This window comes from Melospiza melodia, chromosome 15 (genome assembly GCF_035770615.1).
Source record: "Melospiza melodia melodia isolate bMelMel2 chromosome 15, bMelMel2.pri, whole genome shotgun sequence".
Lineage (NCBI taxonomy): Eukaryota > Metazoa > Chordata > Aves > Passeriformes > Passerellidae > Melospiza > Melospiza melodia.
Window position 1 is genome coordinate 17,856,073 of NC_086208.1, and position 19,221 is coordinate 17,875,293.

Here is a 19,221-nt window from a genome sequence, read left to right on the forward strand (position 1 = left end):
TAGTACTAGGAGATATGTTTAATCTGTGACCACCAAAATGGTTGGAAAATCCTATTTGGCTTCAGTAAAATCCTCTCCAGTCCTGCACAGCACACATTGAAAATCAGAGGTATTTGTGCCAGCTGCTAATTGTGAGGATTGCAAGGAGCTGGCCAAAGCTGGCATGCTGCTTTCTGAGCAATCATGACTGAAACTTGTCTTTAAGAACCAATGCATGGTATCAAGAATTGCCAGAGCAAGAAAAACTGGTCACTGCCTTCAGTGAGTCCTTGTGGAAGAAAGTATCAGGAACTATGGCCAACTAGACCTCAAGACAAAAGGCAGGAAGGGAGGTGGATGCAATAAAAGATCTGGTTTGGGGGCAGTGAGGCCCTCTGAGTGCCTTCCATGGGTGTGGACCATTGTCAGCATTTTTTAAAGAGGTTTTCCAAAGAGAAGGGAAAACAACAAGTCTGGAAACGCTGGAATGCTGGAACTGTGCATGTGGTAACACTTTTCCCTCCTGGGTCTTCTCACAGTGGACTTGGCAGTGGAATGTGCCCACCAAGGCGTGTTCTTCAACCAGGGGCAGTGCTGCACGGCCGCCTCCCGCGTCTTCGTGGAGGAGCAGATCTACCCCGAGTTCGTCAAGCGCAGCGTGGAGTTTGCCAAGAAGAGACTGGTTGGAGACCCCTTTGATGCCAGAACTGAGCAAGGGCCCCAGGTAAGTGTGTGTCTGAGAGTAGTTGTTGTTTGGTTTTTGGTTGTGGTTTTGTATAATTTTCCTTGTGTAAATATTATCCTTACGGACGCGGTCCCAGCAGAAGTGCCGAGGGGTGAGTAATGTATCGTGGCTTTATTTTTCCTCTCTATTTTAAATATCAATTAATCACAACTGTTGAAATGTTATGTTGTAATTTTTTTCAAAACACAAATGTATTTAATTCAGTTCTTATCCAGCTTTATGGAAGGGGCTGTCTCCCTGGTGCAGTAACACAAAGCATGTTGCAGTGAGCCATAGCTCTGTGCAGAAGAGTGCAGCTAAATGGCTATTCAGCTCCTTGGCTGTGTGGGTGATGACAAGTAGTTAGAGCCCAGAGACTCCTGAGTCCTCACTTTCCCTCTCCTCCTCTGCTGCCTTTCTGATCCTTTGGAGAAGTTTCAGCTGAATTAAGAGGAAGAAACATGCCAAACTGCTGTCATAACCAGCCTCCTCAATACTTCCAGAGCCTTCCTCTTAGTTTTTCCTTTTGAGGCAATCTGAGTTGTGCTGTAGAACTCTGGGGGAAGATGATCCTTAGGTCAGATCTCCTAACAGGCCCACTGTTTGGTACCAAAAATAAAGTAAGTCCCCAGAAACCTATAGCCAAGGCCTCTTTTTCTCAGTACTGCACTGTGGGTTTTTCTTCCTTGATGCTGTTTGTATAGGATCCCTCAGAGAAGGGGTGGCTCTGAGGACATCTGCCTCTCCTTATCTGGATCTGAATCTCCACATGATTCATGCATGGTAAAACCTCATTGCTTGCCCTCATGCAGGGGCAATAAGATGAGGTACATCCCCTGCTCATGCTGAGGCTGCATCCAGCTCTGTAGCTTGCCTAGAGATTTCAAACTGCTCAGGAGTCTTAGGAAGAGAATCCCATGCTGAGACTTGCTCCAGCAGAGATGAGCTGACCCTCAAACACTGATTCCATGAGAATAGCTCCTGAATCCATTCAGTTGTGAGTTTAAAGGGTGAAACACCCTGCAGTGGTTGGAGCATGTTGAACTGGGCTGCTTGTTTAATTTAATCATTGTTCCAGCTCCTGCCAGGCTGGCAGAGCCCTTCCAGGGTGCATTGTGGCACAGCTCCATCCTCTGGGCTCACTGCTGTGCCTCAGGGGAGACCCTTTGCATACAGACCTGTTATTAAGGGTAACAAAGAGTTGGAATAGCAGTGTCTGGTCAGATTTTAACTATTTTAACTATCTGTCCTTTTTTCCTGCTCTGGCTTACCTGTTATACTTGTAGGAGAGAGAGAACACCCTACACACACCTGAACTTCAGTGTATGAAGCTGTCAAGGTCGGGATGGCAAGGTGTTGAGGGAGTAGGAGGAAACTGTAAATCCCAAAGCTCTTATGTGGTTGCCAGTTCAAAGGGACAACCACTTCCTCTGCAGCTATGGCTCCTCACTCTCTGGAGCCTATGTTGTGGGCACATACAGAAACTTAAGCAGAGGAGGGAAATGATGCAGTGTCACAAGGACTTAAAAATACCTCTGAAAGTAGCAAAGATTCACACTTGTCCACAAGTTACTCTTCAAATGTGAAGCTTCCAGATAATTTTTCTCTCTGTTCCTGAAGTAACCTGCTTCACTGTGAGGTTTTTTTTTTATCTTGAACTGATGGACAAGGGAAGAATCACCAGGAAAAATAATTTATCTTCTTAATCTCTCCCCATCAGATGCTTCAGATCCAGCCTGTTGCTTTCATTTGCCTTTGGTGTAAGGCAGGGTGAACATACACAACAGCATAACAAGAATGCTGCATAGATCCCACTGTGGAATGGTCACTGGCTTAGGAGCCAGCAAGGGGAAGGGGTTGAAGCCAACCTTCAGGCTGACAGTGGTTGTAGCTCATCATCTCTTTGGTCCTGCATCAGCTGCAGGTGATGACAATCCTGTTCCACAAGAATTTGAAGTAAGCCACTCCTGGAAAATGGTCCCATGTGCAGTTGTTTGTTCCTACATTGCACTGCACTGGATTGGGGCACTGGCTGATTCAGGTCTAATCCAGCCTTTTTGGAAGTGAGGAAGAAAGGCTTTACTCAGGTCAGTCCCCTGATGTGGATTATTGCTCACATAGATGCTCATGGCATGGCAGTGGGAAAAGACTCTGTCAGCTGCAGCATTGGGTTATGCTGATATAAACTGTGCTGCTCTGATTAAAATTAGGTCAACTTTAAACAGCATTAAATTTAGACAGAAATGAGGCATGCCTCTGGTGAGACTTCTCCAAAACTCACATGTGTCTGGCAGTGCTGACTGGCTGGAATTCAAAGGACACCACAAGAAACCTGAGGGGTGCTCAGGACTGTTTGAGCAGAGTGCCAATCTCAAATGCAGGCATTTTTAGACTTTGGATTCCTGGCTGCTGTATCACAGGAAGCAATAAAGTAAATCTGCACAGATGGCAAACTGGTTAACCAGTGCATTGTACAACTATGAGCAGCAAACTGCATTAGATGAGACTGACATTCTGGGGCACTGGAACAGGGATTACATTAGAACAAGACTGGACTAGTTTTGTTATTTTAGAACCCAAATACTGGAATTTGTGGACTGCAAGATCTAGTCTACAGAAATAAAACAAGCACTAATTGTGTTACTTGTTAGCCAGTAATTATTCAGCTCAAAACATATAATTTGATTTATAAGACAGTGAATATTTTCCTTATATTGTAGACATGCATTTTAGGAATAAAGTGTGAAAATAAAACATTTAAGTTGAAAGGGTTGTGTCCAACAGCCTGTTGGACCCAGTTGTGGGCTATTTTGTAGGATTACAAACACTAGGTTTGCACATGGAAATAATTCTCCTTGTGGTCTTTACTGAAATGAAGCAAGAGATGAAGATTTGGGGGTTCCCGGATTTTCAGTATTGCAGTGATCCTTAGAAGCTCCCTTCTCTATTGAATTAGATGAACAAATAGTAGAATTTGCTTTACCAGATCATGTGTTTTTAATAGAATTCAATGCTTGAACCATAAATAATAGCGGAGTAGGGGACAGAATTTAAACAAGCCTTGCAAGCTCTAGTTACAATGACAAACAGTTCCACCCTTGCATGTCATTTTTACAAATGTTTTCTTTCCCCAGTGTCTTTTCATCTAACTGTAGTTTGCCTTGCAACAAGTTACAGCTGTATAAATATCCTTGTTTTGTTTTCTGTGATGTGAAGTGGATGGACTGGATTGGTCTGGATCACAGACATGCCAGGATGGAAAGCACTTGCAGATATTTTCGAATTATTTACGCTTGGCAACTAAGCAACCAGACAAATAGACAATGTGTATGGCACCTGCCAAACTCACTGTGACACTGTATCCTACAGCAGGACACACATTTCCTGGGGCAGTAGCATGAATTAAGTGTGTCCTTGGGTAGCACCTTAACACATGAGAGAACACAAGCGCTGAGAACACGCACAGTGCACGTGCTGCTCACACATCTGTTTGCCTGGAGATGTGCTGGGCTCTGTTTCCAATGTGTACCACAAGTATCCCAAGGACACCCTCCTACAGCTTTGATATTTGTCTAAAAGCATGAAAACTTGGATTGTGTGTGGTCAGGATTAACTAGGGACAGGATATAGTCTGTAATCTGGAGGAGTCAAGTGTGGAACACTCCGTGTAAACAGTCCCAACTGGCAACTGGCCCTGCTGAAATAAAACCAGATGCCTAGGGAGGGGGATTGAGCCAGAACAAGCATCTGGAGATACCTGGCAATCAGAATAATCCCCCAGCCTTCCAAGACACCTTGTACTAGCGGGTGGAGTCTTCTTTAATCACCTCAATAAATTTGTTGAGCTTTTTTTTTGAGTTTTTCTTTTTAAAAACATCTCTAAGTGTTTTACTATCTCCAGTGTGCTGTCTTGAGGAGTTTCATCACTTAATTCCACATCATGTCAAGGGCCAGGTCTGTTTGTTTGAAACCTGCAGTTCTGCAGCCCACTGCTGCACATGGAGCACAGAAGGGTCAGCAGTGAGTGGAAGTGCTGTGGGCTTCTGCACCTGTTCCCAGGACAGGACACACTGTGCTTGTGGCGTGCATGATGTGTCCTCCAAGTCCTGGTGCAGCTGTGCAGCCTCAGGGTCCTGTCACTGGACTGGCCTTTCCCCACCCCTACAGAAATCCCTGGTTAAAGGCTGACAGCAGCACTCACTATTTGAGATTACTCCATAGCTAGGAGGAGTTAGAAAAGGCATTTAAATGTGAGAGAGAAAAAAAAAATGCAGGATTATACCAGTTTCTAAGAACTGTGAAAAGTGATTCTGGTTTTAAAAGCAAGGCTTTGGTGCAGCAGTTGTTGTGAAGTCACCCCACCAACAGGGCTCATGTTGAGGCTGTTGGTGGAGTGTGCACTGTGGAAGGAGATGGAGGCAGAGCTCACTGGGCTCTTCCAGCTGGGGACAGAGAGCTGTAGGTGAAGCTGCACACTGCAGCAAAACTGAGTTAATAGTTCTTAGATCCTCGCCCTCCCTCTCCTGTACTGATTCTGCTGCTGGTCAGATCCCTTGCTGAGCTCTCCAGTCCATCTCAGACAGTTCTCATACTGCTACTGAGATAACCAGTGCTTGGAGAAGGTGAGAAATCCCAGAGCTCCAGTGAGGTGAGCTGTGGGAGCACACAGCCAGGACATGGAGGAAGGGAAAGGGGAAGGACTCCTCCATGTGACAGCAAACTATTAGATCAGATCAAACTGTCACATGTCACTTCACCTTGTGTGGCTCAGAGCTATGCCCATGTCCTTTCTCCCTGCTTACTCCCTGAGTGCCACATCCTGAACTGAGCTATAAACTGACCCACTTTGACAGTGCCCTGCAAATGTGCCCCTGGGCCACATTCCATGACTCCTCTCTGGAACCATGATAATGAAGGTGCTGCTGTTTGTTTCTTTCCTTTTGTGTCTGACAGATTGACCAAAAACAGTTTGATAAAATCCTGGAGCTGATAGAAAGTGGGAAGAAAGAAGGGGCTAAGCTGGAGTGTGGAGGTCTTGCCATCGAAGACAGGGGCCTGTTTATAAAACCTACAGTGTTTTCAGAGGTCACTGACAACATGAGAATTGCCAAAGAGGAGGTACAGTACAAATCACCTGGAAAATGCTGCTTCAGAATCAGAAATAGTGGTAATGGAGGGGGTTCTGTCTGAATCCTTAATTTTAAATATAAATAACTGAGTAAAAATAACTGACACTGTGGCAGGCTGGAGCAATTATTTACCCTGTAATTGCCAGTGACCATGAACAGTGTAATGTGTGTTCTTGCTCCCCTCCTTTGTAAGGAAGGGGTTGCTTTATTGCAGAAAAGTGGGAAAAGAACTCTGGGACCTGATGCTGGAAAGGAGCAAAGAAACAGCCACTGAAATTCTCTGGAACAGCCTTAGCATCTGAAACAATCCCAGATTCCATTCTCATGGCAAAATCTCCTGAGACTGACTATTTCTTTCCTATATGAAAACATGGTCAAAGCCAGCAAAGTGCAGATCTAATACTCTGGCTTTCATTATTCATATGTAGAAATGTTGAACAAGCTGCATGTGATTAGATGCTGTGATATTCCTTTGAAATAGAAGTTTATCCACTTTTCATCATGTTCCCTAATGGAAAATAAGTAGTTGCCAAAGTCTAACTGGCATTTGTAGTTTAAAGTTTAGCCTAGTGCTTTTTATGGGGCTGCTTGCTGCTCACTCCTGGCAAGATGTTTAAATGTCTCAGATCTGCCACAGAATCTCTAAGGAACCTGGGAAAGATATCAGTCAGTCAGGGCATGAGTTACATGCTAAAAATAGAGAGAAAAAGTGCTGAAAATCCCATGACAAACCTTTTCTTAATGAACTGACTCCAAATCCCAAGCCATGATTCACAAAGCTTATCCAGTTCCATTCATTGGCAGTTTTGTTGCAAATGCATGTTCATCCTTTGCCTAGGATTAAGGCTCCACATAAGAGCCTGGATATCCTAAAACAAAGACATTTCTAAACCCTTGTATGAGCTTAAAAGTGGCCCAAATGAGTCTGTTTCTCACATTCAATGGGCTTTATTGTGCTGTGAGAGCCTGCAGACCAAGAAAGGGCTCCACCTTTGATACTGTGCCCAATGAGAGACTCCATCCCAAAATTTGGGAAACCTTCTCTATGGCTGTTGCTTCTACTGGCAACCTGGGAAGCCAAGTTTGTGGTTGAACACAGATGTGGTTAATGCACTGCATGCAAATAAAATGCATACAATGACAAAATCAGGGTTAAAACCAAGGAAGAAAACTTGCAGTCCTTGAAATAAATTAATTGTTACTTGAGCACACTCAGCTTCAGAGTTCAAAAGGAGAGTTGTAAATGGAGTAAGGATGAATCATTTGTAACTTGTCCAGATCCAGCTCTGCTTATTTTGATTGTTACAGATGATGCATTACTTGTTGGATCTTAACATCTATTAACTACTACAGCACATCACAATGCTTCCTTTGAAGTTTAATTAGTAGTTTTTAGGACACTCCATCAGTGACCCCTAGAAGGCTAAAATATAAGATTTTGATATATTATCTAAACAGAGCATCTGATTCTGATTACTTCAAAACTACCATGATTAGCAGATGCCTTCCTGTACTAAAGTTTAATTGATATCTGCAGATTTTTGGGCCAGTTCAGCCAATTATGAAGTTCAAGAGTATAGAAGAAGTGATAAGAAGAGCCAACAGCACTGAGTACGGACTCACAGCTGCAGTGTTCACCAAGAACCTGGACAGAGCTTTAACCCTGGCTTCAGCTCTGCAGTCAGGAACAGTCTGGTGAGCAGCCTGGGAACAGAGGGTGGGCTGGGGCTGTGTTTCCTGGGAGGGGAGAGGGATTTAGGACTTGCAATCGTGTTAGTAAGATGATAAAGGTTGTGGGCTCCATCCCCATGTGTGCCGCTCATTTAAGAGTTGAACCTCGTGATCCTTGTGGGTCCCTCCCAACTCAGAATATCTGTGATTCTCTAAATGCTGCAGCTAAGATGGATTAGTAGCCTGCCTAATTCTTGATGTTCTGCTCAGAAGCAACATCCATTCCTCAAAATGAGGTGGTGAGTCCAGACAGCATGTTGAGAAATGGACTGTTTTTTCCTTCAGTCGAGGTATTTCTTTGTTGGGGTTGTAGTAAGCTCCACCAGACACTGTGCCTTCCAAAACCCTGTATGTAGCAATAAGCAATTCTCATGATCTTTTGCCGGCACCAGATGGGATTTTGCTGCACAAACCAGTATGGACAGTAGGTGGCAACACACCACTGTCACAAAGAAAAGCAGCTATTTTTGTGTACAAAATTTCTTATTTTATATTAGAATGATTTTAGAGATGGAATCCTGATTTTTTTCCCACTTAGGATAGGAAGCTGATCTGGTATCTGATTCTGATGTGGAGGATTAATTTTAAGAGTTGGCACCAGAAGAATCAGCCTCAAATATTTACATAAAAATGGGATGTTGGGCTTTGAAGGATGCATGTGCTGAACACACATGGAGGTCCACACTTCCAGCACAAGCCATGCCTGTGCTGCATGACCTTCAGTCATTTGATCATACTGAGATGCTGGGGAAGTGTCTGCATCAGCTTTTTCTACCAAGTATCCATAGAAATGGGCCCAGTGCTTTTATATTACTGTGACACAATTGTCTGACACAGTCCAAATGTTTTCTGTACCTGGAAGGGGATGCTGGGGCCTCATTGTGAGTGTTTAGAGAGCTGAGTAAACGTGTTCATTTCAGAATGTGCTTAATAAATTAGGGAATAGCCTGAACTGTTTATTTTAATCATGACTCTGAACATGGCATAAATTCTAGTTAGAGGATGAATGTCTTGGCCATTAGAGAATATGAAGCAAGATGTAGGTCAGACTGAGAACTAGTCAGATGTTTTCTGTTTCTGCAGCAAAAGAAGATTTTATTGCAATAATCTGATTTCTCAAGTGTATGACAGAGAAAACAGAGATTTCAGATTTTATTGTATTGTTGCTGTTGTCATCATCTTGCTTTTCCTTGGTATTGAATTGTCTTTCTAAAATTGATGTTTTTATTGTAGGATCAACTGTTACAATGCGCTCTATGCTCAAGCTCCTTTTGGTGGCTTTAAAATGTCAGGCAATGGCAGAGAACTGTAAGTTTTGCTCAGTATTTTGTTTCTGTGTGGGTGGTGAATGCAATAACATTTGTGACTGTGAAAGCACTGTTGAATTTGCTTTTAAAGTTTAATCAGGCTTGCAGCATGCCCCACAGGGAGGTGCTAAGCCAGTAGAGCGTGGATGTAAAGCATTCCTTTAGGAGCACCTTCATCTGCTTTATGAGCTTTTAATAGCTCCAGTTCAGTCAAGTCCACTTGCAAGCATTTTTCCATACCAGTTAGATTTTTAGATGAAGGGAGAAGTGTGGCACCATGGCTGGAGACACCGGTATCACCCCAAACCTGCTCCATCTTTCCATGGTGGTGTCTGTGCCTCTCTTGGCTGCTGTATCATTGCTCCTTGTTCAGGTGGGAAGGAATGATCTCCCAAATCATTCTCCACCCCACCTTCCCAGGTTGCTGCTAAATTACACAAGAGCTCTGTGTCCCTCTTCCTCAGCCTGGCCTGTTACAGTGGGGCTACCAGACACTTCAGCTCTAATAGTTACTAAAGCTGAAATTTTTAAACCAAGGTCACTCCATGAGTTAGATACAGAGCTGAGACATTGTCTTAAATCTTAATTTTCTTCTTGTATAGGAGACAGGTTTTCTTAGACTATTCAGCAGACTCCTCAGAGGAATCTTACACACCTTTTTTTCACAAGCCAGATTTAATCCCAGAAAGCATTTCCAGTAACTGTTCTGGTACATCTGCTGCTCTGAGACATTCAGGTGCCTCATTTGCTAAGCACAGCAAATAAATTAATCCTCAGATGGGACACAGTTATATATTGAGACCTTATGGTTTGCTTTGCCTGACTGCCTGGCTAATTAAAGGATGTCAGAGGTTTCCCAAGGGAAGGGCCTGGGAACAGAGCCAGTTATCACCAACCAAGACATAATGCAGTGGTGGGCTCTCTCATCAATATGCATTTCTGGAGCAACTGTGCCCTCCTGATGACATGGTAGATAGAAGCTTTCTTTTGGTGAAAAAATAACTTTAATTGCTGTCTAAGCACCAATAGCTGTGTGTACGTGGCTGTCTCTTGTTTGGCTTCTCACAGCAGCACTCAGTTTGCACAGGCAGAGTCACAAGCATCATCTTGTGGGTTACAGTGACCAGAGGACTCTGTGTTTCCCTCACAACAGGGTGTAATTGTATGTAGTTGTGTGCATGTACTTGGTGGCTATTAGAGGTGGTGGGACAAGTGGATAGCTGATGTAAATTGTTCAGATCTAATTTTAATGACCTGATGTCAGAAATGCACATGTGTACAACTCTCTTCTCTCAGAGAAATACACATTAACATTCAACAACTGTTTGTCCTTTTGTCCCTCTTTTCTTTTGCAGTGGGGAGTATGCTTTGGCAGAATACACCGAGGTGAAAACAGTCACCATCAAACTGTCCCAGAAGAGTCCATGAGAGCAGGAGGCCTGAAATGCTGACACTCTGAATGTGACACATGGGGGACGTGTTCAGAGCAAGGGGGAGGGGAGGGGTGGGAAGGAACATGCAAACACCTGTCTTTATTCCTCTAGAAACACTGAATCTGCTGGGCTCCATTTTGCCAACTGGCTCTTCAAAAACTGATTCACTGACCCTGCTGGCAGTACACACTTGTACTGCACAAGTCCCTGGCTGTACATCTGCCTGCTCCCTGTGACTCAAAACTGGTCAGTCACAGTGTTGGCAGGACATCTGCTTCCCAGCTGTACCCCTGAAGGACATGGACATCACTGGCATGCTAGAGAGACTGCTGGTGCCATCACAGGTACTGCAAATACCTTCAGAGGCACTTGGGTTTCCCTTGGCAGAGATGGACTCGAGTGGTAAGGAAGGGTTAGAACAGCTTGACTGGAGCTGGTGGAGTTTGTGTGAAGATTGCAGCTGGAGTTTGGAATGGGAGTGCAAGCTTTCACGGAAGGATCTGTAAGGAAATTCCCTTTGAAAGAGGTTTCTCTAAAGATACGTGCATTCTCCATCCTGGTGATATTCTAGCCCTGAATGAGATTTGTGGGAGTTTCCTGGAGGACTCCTTTGGGGCCACTATGTCACCCAACAGAGCCAGACTTTCAAGTGTCCTTGGAACCTGATGTTTGGGTGTGCACACACTACACATGCTGCAAATGCAAGTTCCTGACTTGCTGACCCCTCTGGCTCCCAGTGAGTCACAGTTGTATCTCAAACCTTCACTACAGCACTTTTCTCAAGAGGATTTTGCACTGCACTTACCGTGGTGACACCGAGTTGGATGCTGAGCATGTAGCATGGTAGATACCCCACAGAAAACACCCCATACCAGTCCTGATCTGGGGGAGGGAGCAGAAGAGCTGCAGGAAACTGCCCTGCACCCTCTTTCTCTGCAACTTTCAGGCTTTTTGAATATCTCTTTGTTTTTTGAGCCAGTTCTATTACTTTGAGAGTAAAACTTAGCTCTTCACACTGCTTCTTTATCCTGTATGAATGTAGCTTAAAATACATTCCTGGAAGTGCAGTGTGGAAAGGCAGGTGCTCCCAAGCACACCTTGAGTGCTGAAGAGAAGGGTGTACAAGCCAGTTAGCATGGAATAAGCTGTGGCTGGACTTCAGTCTGTCACAGCTTCACAGCCATTGTCCCTGTGAGTGCTGTCATCCCATGGCCAGCACAGAGTAGCTGATCCTTCACTTAGAAAACTGCCTTGGATTGTCCCTTGGAGTGGCTGTCACAGCCAGCTCATGCCTTAGCACCTCCTGCAGTAACTCCTTTGCATGCCTAGACATTATTATGAGATTAATTACCATGAGATGAATGACAAGCCACAGGCTATCTTCAGTTCCTGGCTCACTGCTTTCCCTCCTCCTGACTCTGCTGGAGAGCCCTGGCAAAGCCACAGCCATGTCTGCAGGAGTTAGTGGTGACAGCTTGTTAGGAAGTTCAGCTGATCCCTCTGGGATTGTCCTCTGAGAACAAACCCACCTTATGGCTTATCAGCAGATCCCCAGGGAGCACTGATAAGGATTGCTGCTCCAGATGTCAGAGCTTGAAGCAGACATGCAGGTCTAACCTCTCTTCTCTGCTGCAAGCCAGGATTCAGCCAGTACCTTCCTTTGCTCACAGATAGGCTCAGACAGCAGCAAATTCTGTTGCATGAGTGGAGCTTTTTTTGGAGGAGGAAGGAAGGTGGGTGGTGATAAGTAAGGAAAAAAGTTTGCATGAGCCTAAACTTCCTTATTAGTTGGTGAATGTTGAAATTGCACTTCAACATCACTTCACTTGTGATGTGACATACCTCCCACAGGGTAACCAGGAGCCTGTGCTCCCACGGGGTGTGAGGCAGGTAAATCTCCCCATCCAGCGATGAAAATGTCCTCCCTTCCCCATGAAAGACCAAATGGGATCATTGTAAATAATTTCTATTTTTGTAAGACACATAAGAGTGCAAACATCTTCTCAGACAAACATTTTACTCTTGCCCACCTGAGGGTTTCCTTGGGCTGCAGAGAGGTGAGGCAAACAGTAAAAGGCTGTTTATCTTGATGTATCTCTGTATTTTTGATAAACAGTGGTGGAAATTGAAATAATCTGAAATTCTTAAAACCCTACTCTTCTGGCTTTATATGTATGATATATATTTCACTTTTTTCCCCTTATCAAGTTTTTTAAAAGTCAATGTATCTCTTATTGTATAAATCAGGGTTTGACTCTACACACTGAATTTTGTAAGTTATATAACACTAGACACTAACTTTAAAATAACCCCTTAGAGGGTATATATATTCCTCCATTGCACAGTAAGGCTTTCATATGAATACTAGTTGTTTTTTTTAAAGAAAAGAACTATATTTATAAATTAGGATACAGTTAATCTAATGTATTTTTATAGCTAAAGGTACATGAAAATGTTACGTTTAAACCTCATGTATATATTTAGACTATGGATATCTTTTTTGTAATAGTTCTTGTTCCTAATAAATGTTTAACTTTGTGAAACAGGTGTATCTGAGGATTTAGTATCTCACTGGGGCACTGTGAGGGAATCTGCACTTGGATTAATTTTTGCAATTTGGATTAATTAATTAAATTTTTTCCAGTTTTTGGATTAGTTTTTGTAATTTTAAGAGTAAAGTGCTAGGTGTGGTCAGTGTTGTGCACATAAAAGCTTGAGCTGTGCCATTTACCATCAGCAGAGGGAGGAGAGCAGAGCTGCAGCTGGCTGGGGCAAGCACAAAGCTGGATGGATCCTCTTTTCCTTCTGAGGTGAGCCTCAAAATGAAGTGTTTAAAGACACTGTGGCTCCTGCAGCCAGATGGGAATTCCTGCCTTGCTCTGGCTGCTCCCTAAACCCCTTGGGACACATCCACCACCAGAGTGGCTCTGCTGAATGTGTTCCCAGCCCGGTTTCATTTCTCTCATCTGCAATGTAGATAGAGAGCAAGAACATTCCATTGTCTTTTAACTCTCTTCCCATCTGATGTGTGAGAAATTCCTTTGGGCTCCCTACACAGGCCAAGCCAAACTCCTTGAATTTTCCACTCACTGACAGCATCAGTCAGAAGCTTTCAGAGTCCAGAAAAGGGAAGGCTGGAGATACAGAGGCATTACTGTGAGTGACATAATCAATGGAGACCTAAGGAAGAGTGGGATGAGATATGGGGAGGGAAAAAAGGGAAAAATTAGCTTGAATATGTGGGTAAATTATTGCCAAAGGAAATTAGAGGCTCTATCATAATAAAGGAAAAATAGTTATTTTAGGGTGTTTTCAAACATTGTGCTAAAAATGCTGTAAGAAAGGTCTGGGTAAGAGCTGGGCTGTGAGGCATAAAAGGGAGCAGGCTGGGTAAGAGGTGGAAAGATGGTGAAAACAGGTAACACTGGTTTTTAGCTGTGTTAAAAGTCAGAAAACAGTAGTATTGCTATGTTCTTGCTCTCTACCTACGGCTGCAACTGGACGCAGATTGATGGGGACCTGAACACAGGGAAGAGCAGCAGCGAACACCCATCTGTGTCTCCACAATCACCCAAAGGAGCTCCCAGGCAAATCTCAGGCTGCTGCAGCCCTTCTGTGAATGCACATCCACCCCAAGTGACCATCAGTGGCCCATTGCTAGGTACCGACCAGGGTAAAACACATCCTCTGTGTTTAATTTAATTTACAGAATGGCTGCGAACAGCAAAGCAAAAGGCACGCAGAAATGTTTGGGGTTTTTTCTTAGTTGGTCTGACGAGTGGGGGAAATGGAGCAATCCCTGGCTCGTCAGAGGCTGCTGGAGAGGAATGGGTCAGTGTGGGGAAGGGCCGCGCACACCAACATCCGACTCCTTCCGAAGAGAGGGGGCAACCTCGCTCCGCTCTTCCAGCGGGGACCGAACTCGCCGCGATGCGGGGAAGGAGCAACTTTCAAAGTGCAGCTGTGCCGGGAGCTGTGCCCCGGTAAGGCCGGGCCCTGCCGGGACCACGGGCAGCGCTGCGGGAGCGCTCCTGCTCCAGCCACCGCCACTCCCACGCTGGCTTTTCCTAAAGAACGCAAACCCTCGGAGCCCAAGGGCTGCCCGGGGGCGGGCGGGCGTGCGTGTGGGCCGGGTCTGGGCAAGGAGCTCCATCCTCCTCCTCCTGCGGGCCAGCCCTGCCCTCGGGGCAGGCCGGGGGCCGTGCCGGGGGACTCGCCCTTGGCCGGCGGGCCTGGGGCCGGAGGAGGAGCCGCTGTCCCGCTGCCTTTGCCGCCGGGCTCCCTCCGCCTCCCGGGCCGCGGAGCGAGGCGTGCGGGCGGCGCCGGACGAGGAGGAGGCGGCGGCGGCAGCGCCGGGAGCGCCGGCCCGGGACGCGGAGGTACCATGGCTTTGCTGCCGCTTCTCGGGCACCTGCCCCGCCGCCAGGGCAGTCGGTGTGGGGGGCTGCCGCGGCGCTTCAGGTGGAAACGAGGGGAAAACGAGCTTGTTTTTAAAGAAAATGAAAGTTCGGAGGGAACTTTGCGGGCGCAGCGCGGCCGCCCCGCCCGGCGGGGCCGCAGAGCGGCGGGACTCGCTGTGAGGGGACTCGCTGTGAGGGGACGCTTTCCGGGGGCTGGAAAGCGGCTGGGAAGGCGTGAGAGACCCCCCAGAAACGGGGTGCAGCGGCTGGTGTCCCCCCGGCCGGCCGGGGTGTGAGAAGGGATGGCTTGGTGCTCGCTGCTCACCCGGGACGAAGGATGCGGGTCCCTGGGCTGGCCGGGTCCCTGGGCCGGCACCTCGGCCCCCGGTTCGCTACCGACACCGGGCAGAGCCCCAGCGCCTTCCCTGTCCCTGGGTCTCCCAGACCCGTGGCAATCCGCAGGTGGGATTGTCAGAATCAACAGGTGGTTTGGGTAAGGCACTGAAGTTTCAGCAGGGTTTTTTTATGAATTGGGAAGCGATTTGGGGCAAGCTGTGATGTTTCTGGGGGCCCGGCTCTTTTCAGGCACAATGCACAGGGTCAGACTGAGCGGGATGGTGAAGTGGAGAGGAGTATGGTTCAGGTATGGGCAGTAGCAGGTGTCAGGACTGGGAATGTGGGAAATGGGATGTAAATCCCATTTACACCTGTTCAGGTGTGTTCTGCATGGTCCCTCTCCTTCTGAACAAGATTCTGCAGAGCTCATTGATTCCCTAAATCAAATCCCTAATGAAATAAAATCATGGTGTTTGCACGTGTTACAGTTGTGTGCACCTTCCTGAAGGTAAAGCTCTGTGGGTTTTTTTAAAATTATATACAAAAAGGTCCTGAAATACGGAAATCCTGCTTACCTGGGCACTGTATGGCAGTAATACAGTGCCCATGACTACAGCATTTAGTTACTTGCAGTTAAAGGAACTGATTACCAGAACCACTCTGCTATTTTTCCTAAAAGTTATTTTTAATTTTACTTTATATGAGGAAAGTTTCTGCCTGGGGAATAGGCTGAGTAGAGAGCTAACAATCAGGAGTGGAGTGGTTTTCAAGCCTCGGTGGTCCGTGCTGACCCCCACTGAGTGTTTCTTGTACAGTTGCTGTGGGTGCACATGGCTTGTCCCCCTGTCAGGGCAGGGAAGTGCCTCAGAAGCCATCGTCTGCTGCAGAGCTGCTGGGCCAGAGTGTGCATGGGAGAGTGTTTGCTCTCCCTGGAGCTGCTCAGCGCATCGAGGGCAGTGGGCAGGCGGCTGCTGGAAGCATCAGATCCCCTCCACTGCCAGAGTCAGCAGCCTGGGCAGCTCTGGGAGGTGTGAGAGCCTCCCTGATCCCTCTGCCTGCATGTCCCACCCGTGGCATGGGGGGATGTGTGGCCCCAGCTCCTCCTGCCAGTGTGGGCAGGGGAAACTGAGGCCAGGAGAGAAGCTGGGTCTGGTGGGCCAGAGCAGAATTCAGTCCTCCACCAACACAGAGCAATTCAGCAGTTTGTGGGCTTGGATCTGGGATTAGGGATTGCCTCCATCTCAGCCTCCTGCAGCACCCAGATCCCCGACAGGCACAGGGGTGCCAGTCTTTGTTGCTGCTGCAAAGTCAGGGTCAGCAGAAGCTGAGTGCTCCTAAAATTCAAATATTTGCCTAGAAACAACTGAGATAGGATGCAGTGATTTTTAGTGTTGTTGGCTGGCGGTTGAAACCCAGTGTAAGGAGGGAGGAACAGAAAGCTCCCTGGATAGGAGTGATGGATCAGCATATTTTAAATTCCCCTTGGCCTTTGATCCCAGTTCAGGAAGCCAGCTCTGCTCAGGGGAGTCAGGGAAGGTCTCAGGCCTTGCTGCCTGGAGTGGGAGGTGGGTGATGAGCTTTGCTGAGCTAGAGCCCCAAATCAGAACTTCATCATCACACACCAGACATGAGTGAGCCAGTAAGAGTCAGTTGAGGTGCATCATGTCACATCTGAGAGGCGTTCACTGACTGAAACTGAAAGCAGCAAATGAAGGAGCTCTGATGGTGCTTGGGCAAGCACTGCAAATCCTCCAGGAGTTTGAGCCTCTGTGCAGAGAGGTTAAGGGGGGGCTGTGCAGCTGTGGAAAGGGAAGGAGCTGGAAGTGCCTCAGGAGACTGAGCTGTGCAATTTTCTGCTGCCTGTTATACCAGGCAGTTCACAAGCAGACAACCTTTAATAGCTCCTAAGGGGCTGATTTGCCTCCCTGGGTGAAGAAGCCTGGTGCTTCCAGGGTGGGAGAGTTCTCAGAAAGGGCTGGGTAGAGGGGACAGGAGCTGCTGTGTTTTCTTTGCCCTCTTCTCTTTTCTACAGAGGATTATCTCAGTAACCACATCAGTGTTTTTCATTTTCTCACAGTCTTACAAGAGCTGTGGTTGTCTTTGTGGATGGGAGAGGTTTTGAGGTTGCATTTAGGATTTTTCCAGCTGCACTGCAGGGTTTCAATGGCCTGCCTTTACACCAGCTTGTGGAGAATCTGAAACTGCAGCTGTGACCCATGCCCACCCCCTTGTCCTCTGCCCAAAGACTGAGCAGCTTTGGTGGTGAAAAATTAGGAACATTATCTTTCTGTAGCACAGAAATTAGTAGTAGTAGTCCCCTCTGTTAATTCATGTTGTGCTCTTAACGAAGCTAATATGAAAATAATTGTATTTATAGGATGATAAGTGTATTTCTGCAGTGTGACATTTGGACAGCTGTGCTGATAGTGGAGAGGAATGAACATGTCACCATTTCTACAGTGGAATGATTAATTTGTTTTGTTGTTTATTTTTAAACAGAATTAATGATGTTTCTTCGGGATGGTGCTCACTAGCAGCCTCTGCTCCTGCATTCACCTGATGGGGATCATCCAGCCTTGACAACCCTGCTTGTTCTGAAGTGCTGTGGAAAGTTTGTGTGTGGGGCCTCCACAACTGCCACCCAGAATGTACTGGTGTGTGGGAACGGAGGAATCCGCTGTTTGCAGGGAGAGCACCATGGAGCCACAAAATGGTAAATAGCAGGATTTGTTTCTTTCCTCTTCACACTGGGAACAAAAGGTTCTAACAGAGCTCAATAGCCACCTGCCACTGGGCTTTGATGGAGTTCAAAAATGTGAAAGTTTTTTGAGCCCGATCTTTGAAAATCTACAGTCTGGAACAAGGATTTTACTTCCAGGGAAGGTGATGTTGAGCTATGGAGGTGGTAAGAATAGCATTTTCCTGAAGAGGGATGTTCTCCAAAGGCCTGGGGAATTAGTCAATATATGTATCATGTCTCACCAGTTCCTAAATATGTTTTACAAGATCTGTGCTTTTTTAGTGTGTGGATGCAAATATGTTCCCAGTCACTGATGCAATGGGTATTCAGGATATGAAAGCTGCTAAAATAGAGCATCTCTTCTCAGCCTGAACAGATATTAACCTGCTCCAGTTTTACCCTCAGCTCAATTCCATGGCTTGCAGTGATTTTATGTTGGGCTAGATTAGAAGGTTTGTGTTTATGTAATAAAGTAATTCCCCTTTTAGAAGGGACATATGCTTCAGGTTGCTTCCTGTGAATTTTTTATTTTTTTTTCCCTGAGGAGGCAAATTATTTTTGGATGGTTTCTCTCACTGCAACCCTCATCTCCCAGGCACTGCTGCCTTTCTCTGAGTCAAACCCCAGTTATGTTTCTGCAGCAAGAAATAGCCTCCTGCTCTTGTGTAACGGTGTTCCCCCCTTGCAGCAAGTGCTTCATTAGGAGGCAGCATCTGCGCTCCGAGTGTGGGAAGAAGGTGTGTTTGACGCTTTGTAGTGAGTAAGCAGGCTCCAGCAGAAGCTAATGTTTTTGCAGCCTTATTTTGGATTTTATCAGCAACTATGAAGCAAAACCTGATAGTTTATTCAGAGGCCTCCTTGTCTTGTCTGAAGACGTTCCTCAGCAGCGTCACAGGGAGCTCTGGGAACTCTTTCCTTTCTCCGTACGTATTCTGCCTGTTCTGTGGTTTTCCTGTTTGCTTGTGGTGATTAGCATTGTACCTTTCTGTAACGCTTGGTTATTGAATATTCTTAAAATTCTTAAATTCTGTCTCTTCTGGGTTTCTCTCTGGAAGAAATTATCTGCACTTGAATACTAAGCTATAAACCATGAGAAGAATTTTAATCTGCACTAACGGTTCGCAACTGTTCAGAATTGCTAAATTTTTGTTCTGCAGTAGTGCTCTGACAAGTTTTCTCTCTGTTTAAAGATACAGCAAATAAATTATTGTAGGAGTGAATAATGAAGTGGAAAGTGGAATAGTTCTATTTTCTATGTTTTGAGTTCAGGTTTTTTTCCTGAGAACTTTATTACACATTGCTGTTATGTAATTATATTCAGTTAAACTGGTTAGCTGGAAGCATGCAAATCTCAGTGGTAGACTATTCTATATGGATAAATCTGGGTTGTATTAAAATAGTCTACAGTGCTGGAAAACTGGGAAAGGGATCCTTGTAAAGCT

At 45.9% G+C, this 19,221-nt stretch overlaps 2 protein-coding genes across 3 annotated transcripts in view; both read left to right on the forward strand.

The window, feature by feature from the left end:
- The window catches only part of ALDH1A3 (aldehyde dehydrogenase 1 family member A3), a 33,115-nt gene extending 20,327 nt beyond the window's left edge, over positions 1-12,788 (forward strand). The window contains exons 9-13 of the mRNA XM_063169932.1: positions 519-703; positions 5,657-5,821; positions 7,370-7,527; positions 8,797-8,871; positions 10,226-12,788. Of these exons, the coding sequence (XP_063026002.1) occupies positions 519-703; positions 5,657-5,821; positions 7,370-7,527; positions 8,797-8,871; positions 10,226-10,298 (656 nt within the window). The 3' untranslated portion in view covers positions 10,299-12,788. The remainder of the gene's footprint in view (positions 1-518; positions 704-5,656; positions 5,822-7,369; positions 7,528-8,796; positions 8,872-10,225) is intronic.
- Positions 12,789-14,647: 1,859 nt separating this feature from the next.
- LRRK1 (leucine rich repeat kinase 1) overlaps positions 14,648-19,221 on the forward strand; it is a 72,189-nt gene continuing 67,615 nt past the window's right edge. For both annotated transcript variants that reach the window (XM_063169934.1, XM_063169935.1), the window contains exons 1-2: positions 14,648-14,682; positions 17,539-17,752. In XM_063169934.1, coding sequence (XP_063026004.1) covers positions 17,686-17,752 — 67 coding nt within the window. In that variant the 5' untranslated portion in view covers positions 14,648-14,682; positions 17,539-17,685. The remainder of the gene's footprint in view (positions 14,683-17,538; positions 17,753-19,221) is intronic.